Source organism: Amborella trichopoda, chromosome 2, assembly GCF_054954075.1.
Source record: "Amborella trichopoda isolate Santa Cruz 75 chromosome 2, AtrichopodaSantaCruz75HAP2 v2.0, whole genome shotgun sequence".
NCBI classification, from domain to species: Eukaryota; Viridiplantae; Streptophyta; class Magnoliopsida; order Amborellales; family Amborellaceae; genus Amborella; species Amborella trichopoda.
The window spans coordinates 28,371,692-28,396,137 of record NC_142337.1 but is presented as its reverse complement, the minus strand read 5'-3'; the positions used below and the strand labels follow the sequence as shown (position 1 = coordinate 28,396,137).

Sequence of the window (24,446 nt, the reverse complement as noted above, 5' to 3'; positions counted from 1 at the left end):
AGTACTTCATGAAGTCAAAATGGATTTTACAATAATTAATTTTCTGAGAAAACAGAATTTACAAACAGACAAATGCCATTATACCCCATGAACATCAGTACTTGGTATCTATGAACTTAATATTATATAATCAAGACTATTAATAGCATGAAATATCTCCTGTTAATGGACATAATGTAAATATCATCATGAAGTAATAAAGACCATAAAAACAAGTAACTAACTATTTATCAAGGATGAAAAGAGGAGAACAAAGGCTAACAAACCATTTAACCATATTGTCAAGCTCACATCATAATCAATTCTTTCCTGGCAATCTCTTCTAAATGTATCACTGACATCTTGTCCACAATCACCTTTGAAGTACATATGAATCTTGCTCATAGCACTGACTCAAGAAACATCAAACCAGACCCACTTAAAAGCCAGTATCAATCATAAATACCATTTTAGCTATATTTTGGTTGGTAGGTAGTTAACCTTCAGAATAAAACCAATCAACCCATGGTATTTTCGCTATACTTCGAAAACCAACATTGAATTCTCAATGCATTTGGCACCTATTTCATGCTTCAAGATGTTCAGAGAAATACATTTTCACATTTCCTTACCTGACCAAGCATTGCAGCCTCTGCTTCAATGCCTCCAACCCCCCAACCAGCTACACCTAGCCCATCAATCATAGTTGTGTGGGAATCAGTCCCAACCACACTGTCAGGATAGAGTACACCATTGGTGTTGAAGACAACCCGACCAAGGTACTCCAAGTTTACCTGAAATTTTACCAGAACATTTATGCATAATACAACATTAGACCTTGCAAATGCGTACATAACATTTTATGGATACAGATCTATATAAACACTATTTAATGTTTTCTGAAATTCAAAAGAGAATTATCTTGTCACTCCGTGTGACCAATGTAAAATGCAGATACCTGATGCACGATACCAGATCCTGGAGGGACAACAAGCATGTTATGAAAAGCATTAGAACCCCACTTGAGAAAACCAAATCTTTCCTTATTCCGCTGGAATTCCAGCTCCATATTGGCCTGCACGGCATTTTCTGATCTTGCTACATCAACCTGAACTGAATGGTCAATGACTAGATCCACAGGCACCTGCATCCACAGTGGTGGATTAATCAATTACAAGCAACAAAACAACTTCTGGGAAACAGCTAGAAGGATGGCGCAAAAGAAGAAACAGTTAGAAGGATGGCCCAAACGAAGAGAGCATTGGATTCAGTTATACATAACTAAATGAAAAAGGACAATAGCGAAACAAGGGAAATGGCTGAGATTGAGTTCTTTATCTGAGATGATATAAATCTAAATATACATGTTCAAGGACATAAAAGAGGTCCTAATTGTTTCTACTTTGATATGCTTATAAGACCCATATATTGTGGAAGTAGATGGGACATTCCAATCAATGGTAACATTCTTGATTCTTGAGTCCAATCTTCAGAAGTTATTTTGCAAAATATATAGTACAGAAAACTCTCCAGTATACTCTTGATAACGTAACTTGCTATGATTTGCGATGCTATTAATCTAGAATTTGGATGATCTGATGGAACTTGCAAATTTGAAAAGTCTGGAATTTCTAGAACACAATTCTCTCATATTATTCAATTTCATGTAATATGTACTAATCATTCCTTCTTGATAAATTATTTAAATATTTAAGCAGTAGGCAAGTGAAAAATATTACATCTTAAAACAAATATTACATTAAAAATGAAGATTGAAAAACATAAAAGTTGTTGACTTGTTCATCATCAAAAAAATACAAATAAAAAGTTGATGACTTGTGCTCTGCAAACAAAGGGTATTCTATAGAAAAACCGATGCACTGTCATCCATCACCTTATACACTAGCGTCACATTCCTCTCTGTGTCTGAACTCAGTGGAATGTTAAGCACGGGTCATCGTCTAAGGAAGAACAACACACCAGATCCAGCTTTGCCATGCAAAAGGAAATCCCCATCCCATTAAATTCGTGTGCATGCATTAAAACTGATGTTCTCTTCACATACCTAATCTTTATCTCCCCATTTCTATTCCTTTCTAGCTTCAGTATTGTCACATATGTGGAAGCGGACATCTCAGCATGCTAGATCAGATTGTAGAGTTCAGAGCAAGCTTACAGCAACAGTTACCACATGCAAAACAACAGTTTGAAGGGGTGATATCTTTAAACATGGACCTATGAAGCCCTCTCTACCTTTCTATAAAATTAACAATCCCTTAGGACCTGCTTACTCGATGAATGTGTTTCAAAAACAAATCAAGCCCAAGAGTAACCACGGCAATTCAATAGAACTAGTCATAATATTATGGAAGTGAACACATAACTTTAAGGAATGCAAGGAAGAATGCCGGGGAAGCGCCCTGGACTACAAACATAAAATTAAGAAGTTCCACGTGGAAATTCAAATTATAACGCAAAAGATGATCAGTAGTAGTCACCCGCAAAAATGATAGTACCGGAATCCTATTTTACTGAATAAATATCAATACTGTACGTAAATATGAATTCAACAATTTTCAATACATCAGTCCAGCATCACTGATGTCAATAAGCAAGCAAATTCTTATGAAATAGATAATATCATATTCGTCTTCCTCAGAATACAACATTGAGAAGAACTTGAAAAGGTAGGAATTAGCATGCTTGTCACAAACAGGATAATACTGACCAAAGGATTAATCTTGTTAGCATCACTGCGAAGATTGTTCATAGCATCCCTCATGCAAGCAAGATCAACCACAGCAGGGACACCAGTGAAATCCTGGAGAAAAGTTAATGATGGGAAATCCCAAAGGTTAAATAAAGTACACATATCCACCAAGAAAACTGCAAAGAGTCATGCAAATTATATAGTAGTGAGCAATCGTTACCTGAAGAAGAACACGAGCAGGTTTGAAAGGTATCTCAACTTGCTTTGGGGAAGTATTTTCCCAATCAATAATCTTCTCAACATCATCCTTTGTGACCTGGAAGTTGTCACAATTACGAATCGCAGACTCAAGGAGAATTCTGATTGAGTAGGGAAGCTTGTCTGCATCAGAAAAAGAGGGAGTGTATATAAAACATCTCATTCAAATCCAAATTCAAAATAACAGAATAAAAAAACCAAGTCAAACTGAACAAGCAATGTCCTATAACAAAATTCAAGGGACAGAATTTCTGATCATCAGAAAAGTGAAACCAAAGGGTGCCAAAATTAAGTTGAACACCAACATATTTAAGGTTTCAATTTGATAAAGTTGATTCAGTAAAAGCCCTAATAGATCCAACAATCTTGCACGATAGATCCAACAACCTTGCATACGATTACAAAACTCCAAGGACACATAAGTTGCCATCCCCAAGATACGACGACCCTCAAGAGAATCATAAGGAAACATGAGATATAAAAATCCATCGATCGAAATATCATAAAATCAAAAATATTTCTGAGGTAAGCTTTCAAATAAGAATTAAGGCCACATCAGAAACAATTGAGATTCTGATCAAAGAACAGCCACAAAAAAGTGATGCAATCCTGCTGATGCCATGCTAACATCATCTCAAATACTTAATTCCCCTTTTTTTTTTTTTTTTTTTTTTTTTTTTGAGAGAGAAACTTTTTATTTATTTTTTATTATGAACTTAGTTAAGGTTCATGGGTTACTATTCATGGGTATTGTTCATAGATTACTATTTTCTGGAATTTTTAATATCGTTTAGGGGTGGTGTGAAGTTTTTAAGAATTATTTGGCATTTATTAATTAATAGGGGCAGTTTGGTGCATTGTTGCTGGAACCTTGTAGGAAAGGTCACAGACCCACTCCGGAACCTCGATTCCCACAGTTCCAGCTAGGAATCTTGGATAGAACGTGGATCCAATATAGGGATCCGCATTCCCAGCAAGTTCGAACCACGATTCTCAAGTGTATGACACAGTGCATATGATTTTTTCTCTATTTGGCACTGACTCATATGCAATGATTCAGTTTTGTGCCCAATGGGACTGTGAACGCACACATCATTCTTGATCCCTTAAAACATACTATTGTGATTCCTTCCCCATGGAATCGTGCTTCCCTGTGACAAGGATCGCACTCCCTTGATATAGGATCATACGAACAACGATCCCAACCACAAGGAGCTTCCAACAATCCACGGTTCATTCTCAATGGCTTGGCCTCTTTTTATAAACCTCCAACCTTCCCTCTCAACCCAACTTCTGTCCTTTCCAAGGTCTGGTCTACCATTGCACCACCAAAAGTGCAGGCCTTCAATTGGATTGCTTGCTCTGAAATAGCACTCACTGTAGACCATCTCCAAAAGAAAGGGACACCCATTCCCAATAGGTGCGTCATGTGTCTATGTGAGGAAGAGACGAACTCTCATCTCTTCATTCATTGCAACCTCCCTCTTGGCCTCTGGAGTCAAATTATCCGGCTCTCTGGCCTCTCATGGGTTACCCCAGCCTCCCTCTTGACTCTCATCTCATCTTCTCTTGACTTTCATTGGCCGAAGGCGCGCAGAATACTTTGGACTCCATTGCAGCAACCATCTGGGTACTTTGGATCGAAAGCAATTCCAGGATCTTCCGAGGTCTTAAATGCGAAGTTTCAACTCTCTTCCACAAGATTACTTCTCTAGTAATCTTTTGGGCCTTGAATCACAAGGCTTTTGGCGGAGTCTCGACAGCTACTTTCCTTCGTGACTGGGAAAATATCCTCCACCTTGAACCCCATCAGGTCTCAAGAGCTAACAACTGGTTGCCTCCCCCAAATAGTATCATCAAGCTTAATTTCGACAAATGCTCCCTCGGCAACCCAGGCCCAGCAGGTGCTCGAGGGGACTTTCGAGACCACAACGGCAATATTTGGCTTCTTTCTCAGAGCACTAAGGCCATGTAGACTCTCAACTTGCAGAGTCTATGGCACTCTTATTGGGCCTAAAAAGGTTCGACCAATCATGGGGATCTCAGATGTTCGTCAAGGGGGACGCCAAAAACATAATCTCTTGGGCTTCTGAAAATGCCCCCCTCCCTGGTACCTCGCCTCTATTTTTGAAATTGCGCATATTTGCAGGGATGTAGTCTCCTGGATGCATACCTAGAGGACGTCAAACAGCTTGGAAGACCTACTGGCTAAGGATGGTGCTCAGGCCCAAGATGAAGCCCCCGCATAGCCGCAACGTTTTGATGAGCTGCTTCGACTATAGTTTTGTCGTTGGTCCATCTCTTTTTTTGCTCTGGACCTCTGCGGGCACATCTTTTTTCCTTGTGCTCTGTACATCTCTTGCAATTGGGCATCTCCTATAAGCCCCTTTATTTTTTGTACAGGGCCACTGTTAAGTGGCCTATTTTTTGGTTGAGAGACACGGCCTGTGGGTACTTTCGACATTTACTTATGTATACCTTTCTTTTATAGTAATACAATTGTTAACTTCTCAAAACACAAAAAAAGTATTTCATTTCACCTTGGGAAAACCCCCACTTAATACAAACTATTACAATAGTCTTCAACACTATGCCCTTATAATACGAGCATAGTTTCTTACAATCTAGATGAAACAAAATAAAATACAACAAAGACTAAAGTAAAAATGTGCATGAGCTTAAAGTATCCATGGGAAGCCAATTTCACAACAATCACCGTGCGAAAACCGCAACGGTATAAGTACCACCCTTGACTATCACTCTCTCGATAGCGAAAGAGTGTTCGGTTTCGATCTAATCTCGGAAAGCAAATCACTTACCACCACATGACAAAGCTCTCATCTCATATACATCCCAAAATCATCTCCAGATTGGGCATAAGACCAATTAAAACAAATAAGGAGAAAACGGGGCTCAAACGGGCTCGAAACACACTAGTTTCAGCCTTAGGGTTTGGCTCAAGGTCCTAACCACTATAGGATCAAAAGGGACCTTTTTCCTTGCATAGAGCTATGGGAAAGTTCATTGTTATGCTTGTATGTTAACATTTCCAGCAACATAGAAGTCCCAATAGTTTGCATAGGATGGCATGAAAACTATGCCAACAAGACAACAAGCAATGAGCCCTTACAACCCTAACGTTTAACTACTTCAAAAGGGATACTTGTGAATAAAATGCTCACTGTTTTGCACAAATTACAGCAGCCAAAACAATCATAAAATAGTGGAGAAAAACTGAATGGAAGTACGAGATGAGGTTATGAACAATATACCTCCATCTTGGGTGCAACATTTGTAAAAAGCAACTCCATCTATGTCCTTGGATATGGTATTACAAAGAAGTCAATATAATTTCCAGCAATACTTTTAAACATAACCGAAGCCAAAACCTTGCTCAACAACAACCATCAAACAATTGATGGTGTGTGGGACAAAGAGCTTCATCAAGGGAGAAAAGCATGGAGAGGGTGACACCATTTGTGATCTCGAGAGGGTGTATCAAAGTGGTTTATGGAAAATTTCCAGCAAGGTTTTCTAGGCATAACAGCACCCTAACAATGCTCAACGGCACCCATCAAACAATAGATGGTGCGTGATGAAGGTTGGAATCCAAGGGCTTCATCATGGGAGAAAAGCTTAACAGGAATCAAAGGTGTGCAACACTTTCAAGTGTGAAGAACATAAGCCTAAGAGTGGGGCGTGGAACCCCTTTAGAGATGAGATTAGAGTTTGAAATTATGAACTCACACAAACTTCAACTCAAGCGGGAAGTGATCCTATTATAGACTTTTCATGTGGGGTTCATTTCATACTCAACCTCCCATAGAGCGATCCAAGGGTTGAGGGAGGCTAAAAGTCTTAGCCTACCTAATCACCAATATTCAAAAGTGTGGATTCGGGCACCTAGGCGTTTTGGGTGCCTGGCCACCTAGGCGCCCGCCCAGAGACAAGGTGCCTTCACCAAAATTGAACCCCCCCCCCCCCCCCCCTCCCCCACCCCACCCCACCCCACGCCACGCCACGCCACCCCACCCCAGCCCCTACCCCTGCCCCTGCCCCTGCCCCTGCCCCAACCAAAAAAACAGGAGAGTTCTTAGGGCATGGTTTTAAGTCTTTGGGAGTTTTTAGGGCAATTTTAGAGCCCCAAACTCCTCGTGAAATAAACGAAAATGAAATAGTACAATCACATAACAAATTTAAGGATACAAGTCTCAAAGATAATGTAACTTGTAAGACATTAAAATACCTGAAATCCCAAATATCATTGTAGGAAACTAGAAGTCTAGACTAGAAACGATACACAAAGTCAACAAGGAAAAATCAAAAAACAAGTACATCAAGTCATCATCCAAACATGTAAATATATCGTAAAAGAAAAAAAAAGGTAAAAAGAAAAACACATGATTCACAACATTATATGTTGTAGCAAAATAAAATCAAAACCCTCTTTCAAATATGATAATACTTTAAAAATATCATAATCAAATCGATGTCGGTGCAAACTTCATCTATTGGGTCACCAAAAATCCTCAAAATCAACTACTAGAAGCTCTAAATCCACCTATGAACTATTGTCTTTGTTTTGGGAAGAAATCACAAAAATCAAAACTTTATCGATCTTTCGATAATCACAAAAGAGTAGTTTTTTTAGGAGTTTTTCTCACCCTAAAAGCCACGGTTTTTGTTTTAGCGGTATAGAATACTCCCCAAAACTCTTTTCCCCCCATTTTAGTGGGAAAAAATGAAACCTTTTTTACCCCCGCCAAGCGTTTTTTTCGCCCTTCTGCAAACTGTCACTAAGCGGCGCCTAGGTGGGCGCCCAAGCTGTAACACCTATGCGGGCGCCAACGCTGTAGCGCCTAGGTGGCGCCATGCCCACTTAGGCAGGCGCCCGAAGACAGGCCGCAATATCCACCGCACAGATAGCGTCTGGGCTTTTTTTGAAATATTTCGCCTAGATGAGCTCTCGGAGACAGGTCACATAAGTCCACCGCCCAAACAACGCCTAGGTGTTTTTGAAATTTTTCGCCTAGGCAGTCGGGCGGCCGAATTTTCGAACACTGTTAATCACCATTGATGGCTATCACATGGATAGTGATTAATGATCACACCCTTATCACCATACCCACATACCACCTTAACTTGCTTTCAACAATATCAAATGTGCCCTCAATAATTTTCAAAAACATTGAATCTCCGCCATTCATTTCACCATCATTAAATCACCACCATCACATAAAAATCTCAAATTCAAATTTAAAGAGAGTGGCGTGCCACTCAATCCATATTGGGTTGGACTTGCTTCATGCTTACACAAGCTCCATGTCGAGCGAAGCATCCTCTAAAGAAATGTCACTTTCAAAGGTGAGGGACAGGTCATAACTTGTCCCCTTATCACCTTCATACCAATGAGAAGCCACCATTTCAAATTTCTAAGGTGTGAATCATAAAATTGGAAATTTAATTAAATCATGAAATGAGAAATCCCTACACTTACACATGTGAACACACAGATGCCACCACACATGTGCTTCACATATGTGATATAAATCACTTTACACTTACCCATGTTATGTCTTATATCCAAACAATGTCCTACACCAAGTTTTAGGCTTTCCATGTCATGCCCCATAAGGCGATGACGTGGCTGCCCTATAGGATGCATGTGTGGCACACATAGACCATTTGTGTGCCACATGCCACATGTACAGAAGTTCTTAATTGGAATTAGTACACAACACATTTATCAAAGCATTTTTCTCTAAAAATAAAATTCCCAAAAATCATATAAAATAATGATAAATCATATTTTTATCATTTCTTATCAAAACATTTCGGTCTGGCACTTCCAATAAATCCAAGTGGAAAACCCTGATTCTACAAGCAGTTAGTTGTATGATACTCCACTGAGCTAGACCAAAAATCTAATCCAATATCTCAAACCAACCCAATAGGCGCCTATTCGTCACAGGCTTCAGTTCAAACATGAGCGGACCTATAAAATCTGGCCAATAGTTGGATGGACCCTAAGGTTGTTCAGTGGATTACATGTGTCTCCTAAGTATATGCACTCTTGCGGATGTGGGGGTCCTCTCTCAACACGCGTGCACAATTCTGATAGGTAGATCTTACCATATCAGAACTGCTTTCCAAAATGCGACTGTCTGTGCAGCGGAGGGCTTGGCTTAAAGTATTCATTTGAATTGGCATTTCCCATAGAATCTCTGCGACTTTCCTAGCCACTATGGTTTTGTTTAGTCCTCTTCTTTGTCTGAAAATAGGTTTGATTTGCTTCACCTATGAGAAATTGTACCAATCTTCACCACGCTGTGAGCAAGCTACACGTCTCGGGGATTTTGGGCTTATGTCCTCTTACAGCCCAGCTCTGCTCACCAGTGATTCAAAAGTGCTAGGCGGCACCTAGGCGGTCGGGGGGTTCCAGGCTGCCCAGCACCTACGCGGGCGCCAAGAACCTGGGCGGTCTAATAATTTTTTTTTTGGGTTTTTTCTCTTTAAAATAGTCTCTAATGGGTTTAGGTTTCAAATGAACCTAAAACCCACAATTTTGCTCCTTTAGTATTTAAAAATGACCCAAAAATACCCTCAAAGAGTTGCATTTCCGCCCCTGGGTGGGGTGCTTTTTGAAACAATGCTGCTCACACAAGGCTTATACAAAACAAACAAACAAAACAAACAAAACAAACAAACAAACAAACACACACAAACACATCCCCAAACCCTGGCTCACACGACATGAAGCGAAACTAATCTTACCGACCTTAACTAAAGGAAAAACCCTAAAACCTTCCGATTCACAAGATGCTCCATGAACGTCCCCTCAATCTAAATGGGGTTATTTTGGCCTATCCGGATCCCAGTACACAATTTATTCCAGTTGAAACTAAACATGTTTCTAGTTTTTATCAAAATCCTAAAATACCCAATGAGATTTATGAAGAACTAAACGAGGTATGGAAAAACCATATTCGCGAAACATATCAAAATTTCGAAAGCATATGGGAAAATTGTCAGACCTGATAGCAAATCAGAGTCTAGACCTAAAAGCATATAGGAAGTACATCTTGTTACTTTCCAAGCCTCTAGAAATAACATATATTTCAATGATCAACGATTCTTAAACAAAAGATTGAGTTTTCATAAACCTAGAAATATCATTGAATGAAAAAGACTAAGTTTTGATCAAATAGATCAAAAGTAGAAATCCCTAATGATCCCCAAAACCCTTGGGCTTCAAAAATATTCATATACCTATTTTTCCAGGATCCTCTTCAAAAAATCTGAAAGAAGAAACGGATAAACAATAAGAAATGCAGTAATCTCTTAACTGTTTCTAGGATAAAACTCGAACAAGATGAAATTTTTTTTTCCCATAACCAGAACAGAAAAAGATATTTATTTGTTTTGGGTGAATTTAATTTTTTAGGATATAAACCATATCATTTGGATATTTTAATGGATACAGGAGCAACAACATGTGCCTGTAGTCCAACTACCCTACCATTTGAAAAATGGGAAAAAAAGAATACTCTTATACAGGCCACTGGAATTGATGGTAATAATACTCAGATAGAGTATAAAGCCAAAAATGTTTCAGTCAAGTTAGGAAACAAAAAATTTCTTATTTCAAAAATTTTATGTTTTCCTTTCATGCATGGTGATTTTATTTTGGGAAACAATTTCCTTCAAAATTACTATCCAATAGAAATCCATGACGACAAATTGGTCATTACTCAAAAAGGTAAAAAGATATCAATTCATATACTTTTAGAACACAACTATCGTTGTCAAATAGGATTCTCGTTGCAAAAGCGTGGTGATTTTATCAAAAAAAATCAATGAAATAAAAGAACTTAATGAAAATCACTGGGTATATAAAACTCTTGAACCAAATTTCAGTGATAATCCTCGAAAGCTATGGTCTAGAAACCCAATATACTGTAGCCTAAGACTCTGTAATCTAAACAAGATTATTAGAGTTAAGCCTATGGTCTATACTACAAAAGATATAGACGAATTATCTATACAAATAAAAGAACTTTTAGAAAATATGATTTATAAAAACCAACTACAAGTCCACATTCTAGCACTGCTTTTATGGTAAGAAACCATAATGAAGAAAAAAGAGGTAAAGTCGGAATGGTTATAAACTACCAAAGACTAAATCAAAACCTAAACTTTGATGGATATTTTATACCTAGAAAAGATGTATTGATCCATCAAACAAAAAATTCCAAATATTATAGTAAGTTTGATTGTAAATCATTTGGCAAATTATGTTAACAAAAGAGTCAAATCCATTGACTGCTTTTAGTGCACTCTACAGTCATTACCAGTGGAAGGTTATGCCTTTTGGATTGTGTAATACTCCTCAGATATTCCAAAGATGGATAGAAAAAATCTTTTCAGACCTGAATGATTTGTGTAGTTTACATTAATGATGTTTTGGTATTTTCTAAAACACTAGTACATCATAAAAAGCATCTAAAAATAATATGCGATAAATTCCTAGACAATGGAATTATTTTAAGTCCCAAAAAGATTGAAGTTAAAAAAATGTCAATTGAATTTTTAGGAATAATTTGAGACCAGAAAGGTATAAGATTACAAGAGCATATTGTTGGCAAAATCAAAAATTTTCCTGACAAACTTGTGGATAAAAAACATTTGCAAAGTTTCCTAGGAATTCTAAACTACAGGAGATATTTTATGCCAAATCTATCTAACAAGGAGAAACCTTTATTTCAAAAAAGATAAAGAATTCACTTGGGACACTAAAGACTCAGAAATAGTCAGAAAAATTAAAGTTGATCTTGAAAATGTACCAACTGTTTATTTTTCTAAAGAAGGGGATAAACTTATACTTGAAACTGATGCTTCAAATGAAAATTGGGAGGCAATTTTGAAAGTTGTGGTGAATAAAGAAGAATTTATATGTGGATATAATTCAGGTAAATTTAAACGAAATGAGAAAAACTGTATCACATATGAAAATGAACTTCTGGCAGTTCTTAGAGGAATAAAGAGATTTCACATATATTTGGCACCAGAAGAATTTATTATCAGAACAAATAATAAAGCGGTAAAATATTTTCTCACAAATAAAGAAGGGGAAGATAATCCCAAAAGAATTTGACGGTCTAATCAAAACCCATTATAACTTTTAGGTCGAATATATTAAAAGCACTAAGCTCTTGCAGATTTTTTCAGCATGAATACAGAAGACCAGCCAAATGGACAAAAGCAAGAAGCCACTCCTAGGCAACGAGAAAAAGGAGGAATTCCGCTTTATTATCTGTTTTGATAATAAATTCTTCTGGTGCCAAATATATGTATTCCTCTAAGAACTGCCAAAAGTTCTTTTTCATATCATTGTTTCATTTAGCCAAGAAATTTGTTCCTTGGCATATGATCATTCTTTCAAAATTGGTGATGAAAGAAGTTTATTTGTCACATCTTTGCCAACAAGCCACTGTCCTACTGCTAAACAAGTAAGAGAGACAGAATAATTTATGACCCTATGTGAAAGGCCTGCAAGGCTAGACCTGCCACTTGAGCTTATCATGGAAGCAAATGATATTTTTGAGGAAGAATTTGATGCTTATTGTGAATGGCAAGCACGTGGTTCACAAGATAATTTAAGTGATTGTACTTTTGATAGTATTGGAGAATCCAATATTCAAAACATGATGAAAGGAAAGAAGCGTAGTGGGACCACGCCACTAAAACTTACTAGACAAATAAGGATACTGGACAGATCGACTGCAGGTTTATTCAGCCACGTGTTCATGCAAAAGAAGATGACTGTACAAGAATCTACTTTTAATGTGTTGCCGACAGTATGAAAAGAATCAACTTTTCACTGTTAAAACAACTTTTCACTATTCCACAGTAAATAAGAACTTCTGGCAGTTCTTAGGTTTAGAATTCAAAATCACCATTTCTATATCCTCTTGGATATGATAGAATTCAACTCTAAAATGTCTCAAAATTCTTATGAACCTTGCCTCTTTTGCCCTTGCAATTTCAACACAATTATCACACATCATTTTAACAGTTTCACAGACCTCAATGGCTTATATCTGAGATGGTTGAGGAAATCATTACCTCCTTTAGCAGTCAGACAGGTTGCCACACATCATGAATCCATTAACGATATTGTTCATAAATGAACAAATATCTAGAGGCAGCTTTTCACTTATCTGGATTCCCTTGGTAATCAAAATATCCATGCATAACCAGTGTCCAAATCATCCCATAATTTTTCAAAATCTCAAAATTCTCTTAACAGCTTTTCCAATGCCCTTCTCTCTGAGATCCACTAATCTCACTCTGGGAAGAAATTAAATCTAGCCTGGTTCCTTGGGTAAGGAACATTGAGGATCCCATAAAATCCCGTAGGGAACTCTCTCCTTATATCGTCTTTTATCTTTGGAAAACATCTTGGTTTGACCCTCCTACCCACTGATAGGTTATCTAAATCCTTTTGATACTTTCTTTCAATACGAAACGATCACACTGATTTGTTTCTGATAATCTCGATTATGATACTTTCTCTCAGAATATCCTTTGTCTCTTACACCGGTCCTAGCGAGTTATTGGCAATATTTGTCCACATATAGTTTTAAGCGTACTATATTACTCCCACTGACTTTAACATTCATACACTTATCATCCTTAAAAATTCTCATTTGGTCAGTCTATCATGAAATCACATAAATCACCTTCTTGATGCTTGTTTCAAGTCATGGAGAGACTTTGAACAACATCTACACCACATTTTCCTTTCATTTCAACTTGAAATCCATCAGGCTTCTCTTGAGCAAGCAAAAACTTTTCTTTCAATTTCCTTTTACACACCCACTTTGATCCGCTCGTCTTGCGATACGGAAAAAGACAGAACATCTCCACACTTTGCTATCATTGATTGAGTGTGTATGGCTTCCTACCATTGCATGTTTTTAAGACATCATATGGCTTTCTAGAAGGTTCATCATTTTCCATCTCACTACCTTTTTCACAGACTTCACTTAAGCAGGTAAGGAAAAATGGGGGGGTCATCTCACTCTGGGTTTTTTGAGTTTCAAGGTGGGTAGAGGGCACTAGTCCTTAATCTCAAGTAAAGCAAGTTTGTCATGGGTCACTCTTTCTTCAAGAATTCATTTTAAGAAAACATGCATCTAGACACTCAACGACTATTCCATTGAACAAGTCATAGAATCTTAAGCACTTAACATGGTTCTTGGGAATGAAATCAAATTTGGAGTTCAACATGGTATTGTTTGAGATGTGATTAGGATAGAGGATAAACAACCTGAAACTTTGAGACGAGACTAAGATGGAGGTTTTGAGGTGACAAACATTTTCTTATATCAAGTATATTAGAGTGGACTATTATCCAAAGCCAGAAAACTCTATGGACCTTTCCTATGAGAGACCTTAATCATTTTCCTCCGAAATATTCTTCACACAAGATTTGGAAATTATCATCAATATCTTATGAAGACTTTTCATCATTTCACTACTTATGTGGCCTAATCATTTTTTGCCTCTCAACTGGGGATTTGATATCTATTGGGAAATAGACCATTTTCTAGATAGCTCACTAAATGTTTGGACCAATGAGGTCCTTACACAACCAAAAACCTCACATGAACAAAAACGGGCAACCAGGACATAAAGCTAAAAGCAAAGATGAGGTTCTCATGCAACCCAAGTGCGTATTGAGTATCCTTAACATAATCTGAATTCCTAATTCTAGTTCATCCTGATTTCCCCTATGCAAATCTTAGTTACTTCCTAGACTAAGTTTGGAAACATATTTCTTGATTGGTGACGTGCATGGTTGCCCCATAGTCCAAGGAACTTGTAGTTGTCCCATCACCAACGAGTATCTTCTTTTGGAGCAACGAATTCCTCCTAATTTTCTCTCATATTTAGATGATGAAAACCCTAGGTGGGGTTCTAAGAAGAACAACAATAACAATAAATAGTTTGGGTTTCTTTTTAGTTTTTTTAAGGCTATTTCAAATGTTCTTTCTATTTTATTTCATTGCTAGACCAGTTAGGAACTTTTTAGACATTTTAATTAAAGTTAAGAAGCTTAGTTTCAATTTATACTTAAGTTAGGACCTTTTAGTCAAAAGTTAAGTGTATGGACAAATATTGTCCAAAACAATAATTTTCCAATATAAATAAGGGCATGGATGGGCTGGAGAGTCATTCATGTATTCCCCTCTAAGAAAAACAAAAGACTTTGTCTTGTAAAAGAAGCCTAAAGCTTAGCCTTAAGTAGGGGAAAGACTTAGGGTTTCTCCAAAATTGCTTGTGTCAAGGTGCTTATTGCTGATTGTTCTAAGCTTCTTCAAGTTCTCCTACATCACTCAACCACCAATAGAATTTGGTAAACCCCGGATTTATTGGAAGTGTCAGACCTTAATGCTTTGATAAGAAATGATGAAAATTGATTTATTATTATTTTAGATGATTTTTGGACATTTTATTTCAAAGAAAAATGCTTTGATAAATTTTGCTGTGTACTAATTCTAATTAAGGACGTCTGCACATGTGGCATGTGGCACACAGATGGCCAATGTGGGCCACAGATGCATCCTATAAGGTAGCCACATCATCACCCTATGGGGCATGACATGGAAAGCTTAAAACTGGGTGTATGACCTTGTTTGGATATAAGACATAACATGGATATGTTATAAGTAATTTATGGCACATGTGTGAAGCACATGTGTGGTGGCATGTGTGTGTTCACATGTGTAAGTGTAGAGATTTCTCATTCTCATGATTTAATTAAAATTCCCAATTTTATGATTTGCTCACACCTTAGAAATTTGAAATGGGGACCTTTTATTGGTGTGAAGGTGATAACGGGACAAGTTATGACATGTCCCCCACCTTTGAAAGTCACATTTCATATTTACTCCACATAGAGCTTGAGTAAGCATGAAACAAGTCCAAGTAAGTGACATTTTTAGAGTCAAAGTAACATTTGAAAGTGATACTTCTAGAGTGATGTTCCCCATGTCTAGATCTTTTGTCACTGTCATCATCACTCGACTCCCCACACAGAGCACAAAAGTCAAAAGGTTTGTACTTGAGATCCTCTTGGCCTAAAAGATCACCCGTCTTATTGAAGCTTGCGAACTTCTGCACCAGCTGCTTTACTTGCCTTTTAAGTTCCTTAATTCGGTCATCTATGAGATCATGGAGTGGATCTATGAAAATCTCCCTTTTATGGCCCCTTCTCGCTGCCATGAGTTTGCCAAAATCACAAATCCTAGGCAAATAATCAACAAAATTAGTTGAAATCAATAAGATCTAGGTTGTTTCGACATAACTTTAGCCAAAATCAGCAAACTCTAAACCCCACTATAACTTCCCCCTCATTGTTGTTGATCTAAGACACCAAAAAAAGTGGTGTTACAGTAACTCCGTACGTGCTACAGTAACTTCCGTGTAGATCAAGAGCTCTGATACCACTTGATGTAGGGAAATTTGAGGGAACAATAAAATCAGCAAGAAACAAAACTACACACAAGCATAAGTCGAAGAAACCACAGGTTTCTTCTCCAAACCGAAGCTGGAGTTGCAAAAGCCTAAGCTTTTCTCTCTCTCAATATCTAAAAATCATGTGGAATTTGACGTTTTCAAGGCCCCACACATCTCGTATATGTTATAATTCAATGTTCAAAGACATTACATGTCTATATAATGATTAAAATGCTCTATATATCCTAACTTAAACTTAAATTTTGAAATGACAATTTTACCCCTATGAATGATACCTCGAACAGTACTCATGAAATAAATAAAAAAACTATAAAAACCCTAGAATTCTAAAAGTATAAAAATAAATAAATTCTAAAAGTATAACTATATTATGCATCCTTTGAAATTGAATAAAAATAAAAAATAAGATTATGCCCTCCATCATCGGGCTGTATGATACTTCTAGGCTAGACCCGAAAATCTAATCCAATTTCTCAAACCAGCCCAACAGGCGCCTATTCATCACAAACTTAGTCTGAACATGAGTAAACCTGTCAAAGTTGGCCCAAGGTTGTTCAGTAGATTACAGGTGTCCCCCAAGGACATGCACTCTTGCAGATGCCGGGGTCCTCTCTCAGCACGTGTGCACAGTTCTGATAGGCGGATCTTACCATATCAAAATGGCTTCACAAAATGCGACTGTCTGTGCACATGCTGCAAGCAAGCTACACATATCTGAGATTTTGGGCTTATGTCCTCTTACGGCCCAGCTCTGCTCACACAAGGCTTATATAACACACACACACGCATGCATGCACGCACACACACAGATATATGTGTATATATATATATCACAAACCAAGATCCACACACACACACAAATATATGTGTATATGTATATATGTCACAAACCAAGATCCATTGATCCCCAAGCCTTGGCTCACACGACATGAAGCAAAACTAATCCTACCGACCCTGACTAGAGGAAAAACTCCAAAGATGGGGTTATTTTGACCTATACAATTCCCAGTACGCAAAGAGTTCGATAGTCAATGGTCACTCCCGCTGTGACTCATTACATTGCTGGCATCGCATATAAGGCCTTGAAAGGCCACATATCCAACAGATAAGGGAGAGGGGAAGGAGTGACAGAGGAAGGAACATTAGAGGTAGGGGCAAGAGAGCAAGGAAGGGGGGGCTCTGTGGGGGTGGAGGAGATGGGCATGATGAGCCATGGCTGTGTACTAAAATCTTTCACACAAGATGCGCTATGCAAAGCAAGGTATGCATGGTCATTGTTGACAACAAAAGCGGCTGAACATGGTTTGTCAAGAAATGGTGAATAAATTGAAGTCAAATAAAGAGAAGCATCTGCAATCCTATAATGGTACAAACAAGGTAATTAAGTTCCTAATGGTTTTGCTTAATCTCTTTTTCTATTGGTAAATGGTATAACAAATCTGTATGGTGTGACGTATTACCAATGGACGCATGTCCCTTGTTGTTAGGATGTCCTTGGCAGTACGAAAGTCTTGTGATCCATAATTACATAAACATGTAATTGTTTACCAAGGATGGTGTGAACGAGAAATTACACCCCCTAAGATATGATGATAAAGAGAGGGTTAAGGTAGAAAAGAACGTAGTTTTGCCCCGACATTTTTTAGCTGAAAGTAGCGAAAAGAAGTTGGGTTTGCCTTAATAATGAAGGATAACGATGGTGTTGAGGTGGGCAATGAGGTAGTTAAGACGCTTTTAGATCAATTCAAGGATTTGATGCTTAAAGAATTACCAAGTGGAATATCTCCCATCAGAGATATCCACTATTGCATAGACTTAGTTTTGGGAGCTAGTTTATAAAATCTACCACACTACAGCATGAGTCCTCACAAACATGACGAGCAATATAGAAAGTTTCAAACCTATTAGATAAGGGGATGATTTGTGAGAGTCTAAGTCCTAGTGTTGTCCTAGAATAGTTGACTCCCAAGAAAGATGGCACTTGGAGACAAGGCGACGAACATGATCACTATCAAGTTTAGATTCCTCATACCCTGTTTAGATGATATCAAGATCTAAGGTGTTTTCGAAGATCAACTTATTAAGTGGGTCTCATAACATCAGAATTAGACCTGGAGATGAATGGACAACAACATTTAAGGCTCGAGAAGGGTTATATAAATTGTTGGTGATGTCGTTTGGCTTGTCTAACGCACCCAATACTTGTATCAAGTTATGAATTAGGTATTCAAACCATTCATAGGGAAGTTTATTGTGGTATATTTTGATGTATATTTTGATTTACAGCAGTATAGTTGAGGAACATTTGGTTCATTTGAGGCAAATTATGGAAACATTACAAGCTGAAAAGTTATGCATCAATTTTAAGAAGGGTTCTTTCTTGACAAATGGTCTTATTTTCTTGGGATATGTAGTATCTGCTAAGGCAAATAGAGTGGATCAGATTAAGGTTCAAGCAATCATTGGCTGGCTGACATCGACTTGTATTCATGGGCTAACTACGTTTGAACGGTGGTTTATTAAAAATTTCAACAGCTTGGTAGCTCCCATTATAGATTGTATGCGAAAAACCAACTTTGTTTAGACAACATGCAGCCAATGATAGCTTCCAATTGATTAAAGAAAAGATTACATGGGCACCTGGCTTAGCTCTATCAAATTTTGCCACAGTTTTTCAAGTGGATTGTGATGCATCCCATGTTTGGTTTGGTGCTATTTTGAGCCAAGAGAATACACCCGTTCCTTTCTTCAATGAGAAGAATGATTCTAAGTTGTGATATTCGGCATACGATTTAGAGTTCTATGCCCTGGAGGAACTATTTGATTCAGCAGGAGTTTCTATTTTATTCTGATCATGAGGCCTTGAGGTTCCTAAGTACTAAAAGAAGTTTGAATAAAAGGCATGCCAAATGAGTTTCATACTTGCAAGAATTCAATTTTTGATCATGCATAAGGCTGGAAGTCAAAATTGAGTAGCAGATCCATTGAGCAGGAGTCCATGGCTGAGTGTTCTATCAACATTAGTTCTGGGCATTGAAATAGTTTATCAACAATATGCTAGTGACCGATATTTTGCAGAAATTATTGAATAGGTAGAGCAAGGAGACTCAAAAACTACTAAACATTATGTTTTACAAGAAGGTTTTCTTTTTAGAAGGAATTGCCTCTGCATACCAAATGGTTCCTTGAGGTCGGAGATACTTTCTGAATTGCATGGTGAAGGACTAGGAGGTCACTTTTGCAGAGACTTACTTTAAAATTGGTGTAGGACAAGTACTTTTGGCCGCGAAGGAGAGATTTTGGGATGTATGTATACAGATATCATATATGCCAGCTCACAAAAGGAAGGACTCAAAGCACCAGGTTGTACATTCCATTACGGTACCATGATAGCCGGTGTAAGATATATGGATTTTGTGATGGGATTGCTGCAAACACTATCTTCGTAGTAGTTTATTGTTCGCATTTCATAGCTTGCTGAAACACTTTGGATGCCACGTAGACAGCCAATTTGTATTTCAGAGATGTTTGGCTTCACGATGTTCCCAAAACTATCACTTCAGATCGAGATACATGCATTATGAGCCACTTTTGGAGGACCTTGTGGCAAAAGATGGGGAAGAAGTTGTAGTTCAGCAGAGCATACCATCTTCAAACAGATGGTTAGATAGAGAAAGTTAACAGGAGTTCGGGTATTCTTTTGTTCTATTTGACAAAAGGATGACCGCAGTAATGGGATTTATTCCTGCTGATAATGCCGGAAATAAAACCTTTCGAAGTAGTTTATGGCAAGAACCCCAAGTAAGTACTGGATCTAGGGAAAATTTGCCTAATATGGAACAAGTTAGCAATGATGCAGAGGCTTGGGTGAAACACATTCGAGATATCCAGCCAACACTGGTAGAAAAGCTTAAGAGGAACACAACGCGTTACAAAGAGGGTGTTGATTGACACAAGCGCTGAAAAATGAGGGTGATTTGGTTATGGTCTACCCGTGGAAGGTGAGATTTCTCGGCTACCTTGTTGAGTTCTGAAGAGATCGGGAGATAGAGTGGAGCATCTAGCAAGTTATGATATTTTGCCACTATTCAACATTGTTGATCTCATGGTGAGAACGACAAAGATCGATTGGTGAGCCGCAGGAGCAACTGCCAGAGTTCGAGGCCAAGGTGATTGATTTTGTGCTTGATACCAGGACAATTACCACAAAGCATGGATCATATAACTAATATCTTGTACACTAGAAAGATAAATGTAACGCAGAAGATTTGTGGATCTCGAATATGGAGTTCAAATGGGTAGATCCTAACAGGTGGAAGCAATATATTGATTAGAACTCGAGGGCGGATTCTTCTTCAAATAAGGGGGGTTCAGGCAATGTTGTTGATGGCATACTGAAATCATCTCTAATACTTAATGGGATAATCTATAATTTACAACCCTTCAAATTACAAAGGTTAATGTTCGAGTGAGTTGAGAAAGGTGGATTCACTAACTATGTGATTTCTTTTTTTAAACAAAATTACTTTTGTGATATCTTACTCATCAAGTAAGGACTTTATGTAAATATCACCAAAAGAAAAAGGGTATTTTTGTTTTTTTATAAGAGGTAAAGTTGAAATTTTTACCAAATGACAAGGGTACTCTACAAATATAGTTCCAAGGCACTAACTTCCCAAATACACAAATACCATTGTACTTTGTGAAAATTTCAAATTTGGCATTACTTAATGATTAAGTTACCTATTAAAGTAATTTTGAACAAAAATTATTTATTTTTTGATAAATACACCCATCACAACTCATTGTAACATTACCTTTTGTATTTTGAGGGGTTGTTAACTCTAGACAAACCCATAATTACTGTTCTATTTATAGAGGTATAACTGTTCAGAAGTACTGCTCACAAGGGTGTTTCTGAAATTTAAAATATTATTTAGGTGCGAAGTTTTGAGAATAATTTGGAATTTATTAATCCTTGAAGAGTGACTTTTCTCCATTGAAACCTCTTGAGCTTCACTTTTAGTGAGTCTGTTAAATTTCCAGCCATATTTTCTCTTTAATCCTGTCCATCAACACTCTAGTTGCATCAAAAATCGCCCAAGGAAGGTAGAGTAAAACTTTCATAATGTTTTTTTGGATTGGTGAAATCTTTCCAAGTGATTCATTAAAAAATTAATCGTAAAGAATTTTAGTGATTAATCTGGCACCATGAAAAATAACACAAACTAAATTTAAGACTGATCCCATTCAATTACACAACTGGAAGTAAACTAAAACATATACGTACCAATCCTTCGGTCATTAAGAGCAGGCAAACTGTAGTACTTTCCATATTCACCACCCCCAGGCTTCGGAAGACCAGTCAAGATGCCCTTAAAAGCATTCTCAGATGCTGAAGCAGAAAAAAAATCAAATAAATGCATTGAGTTATAGCATGTGGTGCTATAAAGTTTGGTTAAAAAAAACAGTAGCTAATAAAACCACAAAAATTTAGTGAAACAGAAACATAAAATCACCGCCATTGACAGAACAAATAACAGCTAAATGAATAAAACTATTTGCAGCAAGAATCTCCAACCGAAAGGAAACGGGCACACATTAAGAAGCTACAAACTGACAAGATCCACAAGCATGGACATGGCAGTCACTCTTCTAAGCAAACCACTGCAATCAAATAATAAAACCAAAAAAAATGACATGAGAAAGAAAATGCAGGGACACACAAAGCAAAAAAATACACAGAATGCAAAATTGCCACAAGGAATTTTTGATTCAACTCAATCAACGGAAATCAAGCAACAAGGTATTTCAAGGATATTTAAGAACTGAACATGAACTGAACCATCTAAACAAGGGGAAATTTCGTTTAGAATGAAACAAATATAAAGAACCGCAACATATACAATTGCACATCCAGTGCCAGTCCCAAGCAGGCCATAAGACAGGGCATGACGGAAAATAATAGAATCACCACAGTGAGAAAAAATTTAATAACGAGAATTATTCTGAGGTGCTAATTAAACAATGAGAAAGTTGAACAACAATGTAAATTGAACAGCAATATGCATGCTCGGAGTCAAACAAAAACATCAAAAGATTAGAAAAATGCAAGCACGAGAACATACTAAAACTTCCCAAGCAAAGAGCATATAGAACTAAAATAAAAAGGCAATTTGGCAGACTTACAAATATAAAACGCAGAAGCAAAAAGCCAAACATAATCAGATCTGGAATAAAAACGTGTACCAGCAAACACATTCTTCAACTGGGACTAAGTGCCACCACCACAAACAAGTAAAACAAACTAAAAGTAAAACACCATATCAGAACTAAATAACGAATTCAAATTTTAAATAGGTAGGGACACCCAAAGGCTTTCAAAACCTGAGACTCTCCAACATATTCTGACACACAAATTCACTCAAACAAAAATCAAGAAGTGCAAAATAGCTAGGTCAAAAGAAGAAAAAAAAGAGACTTACGGAATATATACCGTGCATACATTACGAATAAACTCAAGTTCATTTTCTACACTACAGCGCTATCCACACTAAAATTATAAAAATAAAATAAAAAGAAAGAATTATCAAGGGAGGGCTCAATCCGTCAGTTTCAAACTCAGATGCCACTTCTGGAATAATCTTGCCAGCTAATTAGAGATAGAACAAACAATCTCATTTATCGTGAAAGAAAAACATCAGGGGACAGAACCTACAGATTGAATTGGAATCAAAACCACTTCCTTTCCTGCCAAATGCAACAAAGTTAAACTCAAAAGAAGGAACTAAAGTTTTGATGATTATAAGAGCTTATCAGCTCACAAACAGGGAAACGCAATCATCATGATACATAATCCACACCCCGTATTACAATTCAATCATTTCCATTTCTAAATTCTAATGAATGAGACAAGGTGAAAAGCTACACAGTAAATAGCTAGAAACATTTCCTATCCTCCAACAAACAAGGGCTTGTACCCATGGAGGAGAACTTCCTCTGAAACCGTTCGATCACAGCAGCTGAGCTCCTGATCTGAGCTCGCAAGCTAACAGGCGAGCGCCAATCGTAAAAGGCCTTAGAAAACCACTGAGAAGAAGTCCTCAATGGGTTCGAGAAGCCATTAACGGTCGCAGAGAAGCTTAGGGTTTGAGAATGGAGGAAAGCAGAGAGGGAGGGAGAAGAGGGAGTGGGCGATGATCTTCTAGCAAGAAAGGAGAGGGAGGAAGCCCTAGATGCTCTGAGGAGGCCGGTAGAACCGCTTATATACATGATCAGCAGGAAGAAACCCAAGGAAATTTGATCGCGTCTGCAACTGAAACGGCAGAGCAATGGGTGAGTGATGAATATTTGTTTGCGAGTTAAATGGGAAATTGTTTAGTTGCCGGAGAGAGAAAGAGGTTGTCTAGTGGACTAACGATGCTTAGGGTCCCGTGCCCCTTTTGTCAGGGTGATGATCCCTAGGACCACAAATTTGACTCGGTCGTTTTTATTTATGGTATTATACTTTGGAATTGTTTGGAGAGAAACTATTTTCGTGGGACCAATGATTTCCATTCATTGGATGTTAAATACGATGGCTTGGGATGAGTCAAGTCTGAGAATATATTTTTTTAACTTTTTATCTCATGATTACTTATTTTGAAATTTAAAAGACACGAATTATCGTGATTTTTATGTACTAAAAATAAATAATCTCCCTATAAATAACCTATTATACCTTTATAATAAACAGCTACTGACATTTATTTACCTATAAAAAAAAGCATGCTGACATCCATATTTGTTATATCTTGAGGTTGTTTGGGTGTCTAGAAATACATTATGTGGCGCAATATGTTATCTTGGAAAATTGATATTTATTGTTTGAGTAGTATTTAGATGTAATTTGAGAGATACATTTCAAATTTAGTTGGAAAAAGATTTTGAAGATGATGATGATGTGAGATACATT

The 24,446-nt window shown here is 37.4% G+C and overlaps 1 protein-coding gene across 1 annotated transcript in view; it reads right to left on the bottom strand.

The window, feature by feature from the left end:
- LOC18425876 (aconitate hydratase, cytoplasmic) overlaps positions 1-23,907 on the bottom strand; it is a 37,658-nt gene extending 13,751 nt beyond the window's left edge. Inside the window, exons 1-6 of the mRNA XM_011622013.3 lie at positions 23,473-23,907; positions 21,783-21,887; positions 2,910-3,070; positions 2,708-2,800; positions 938-1,123; positions 612-773 (exon numbers count right to left, since the gene is read on the bottom strand). Of these exons, the coding sequence (XP_011620315.2) occupies positions 612-773; positions 938-1,123; positions 2,708-2,800; positions 2,910-3,070; positions 21,783-21,887; positions 23,473-23,764 (999 nt within the window). The 5' untranslated portion in view covers positions 23,765-23,907. The remainder of the gene's footprint in view (positions 1-611; positions 774-937; positions 1,124-2,707; positions 2,801-2,909; positions 3,071-21,782; positions 21,888-23,472) is intronic.
- Between the last annotated feature and the right edge of the window lie 539 nt (positions 23,908-24,446).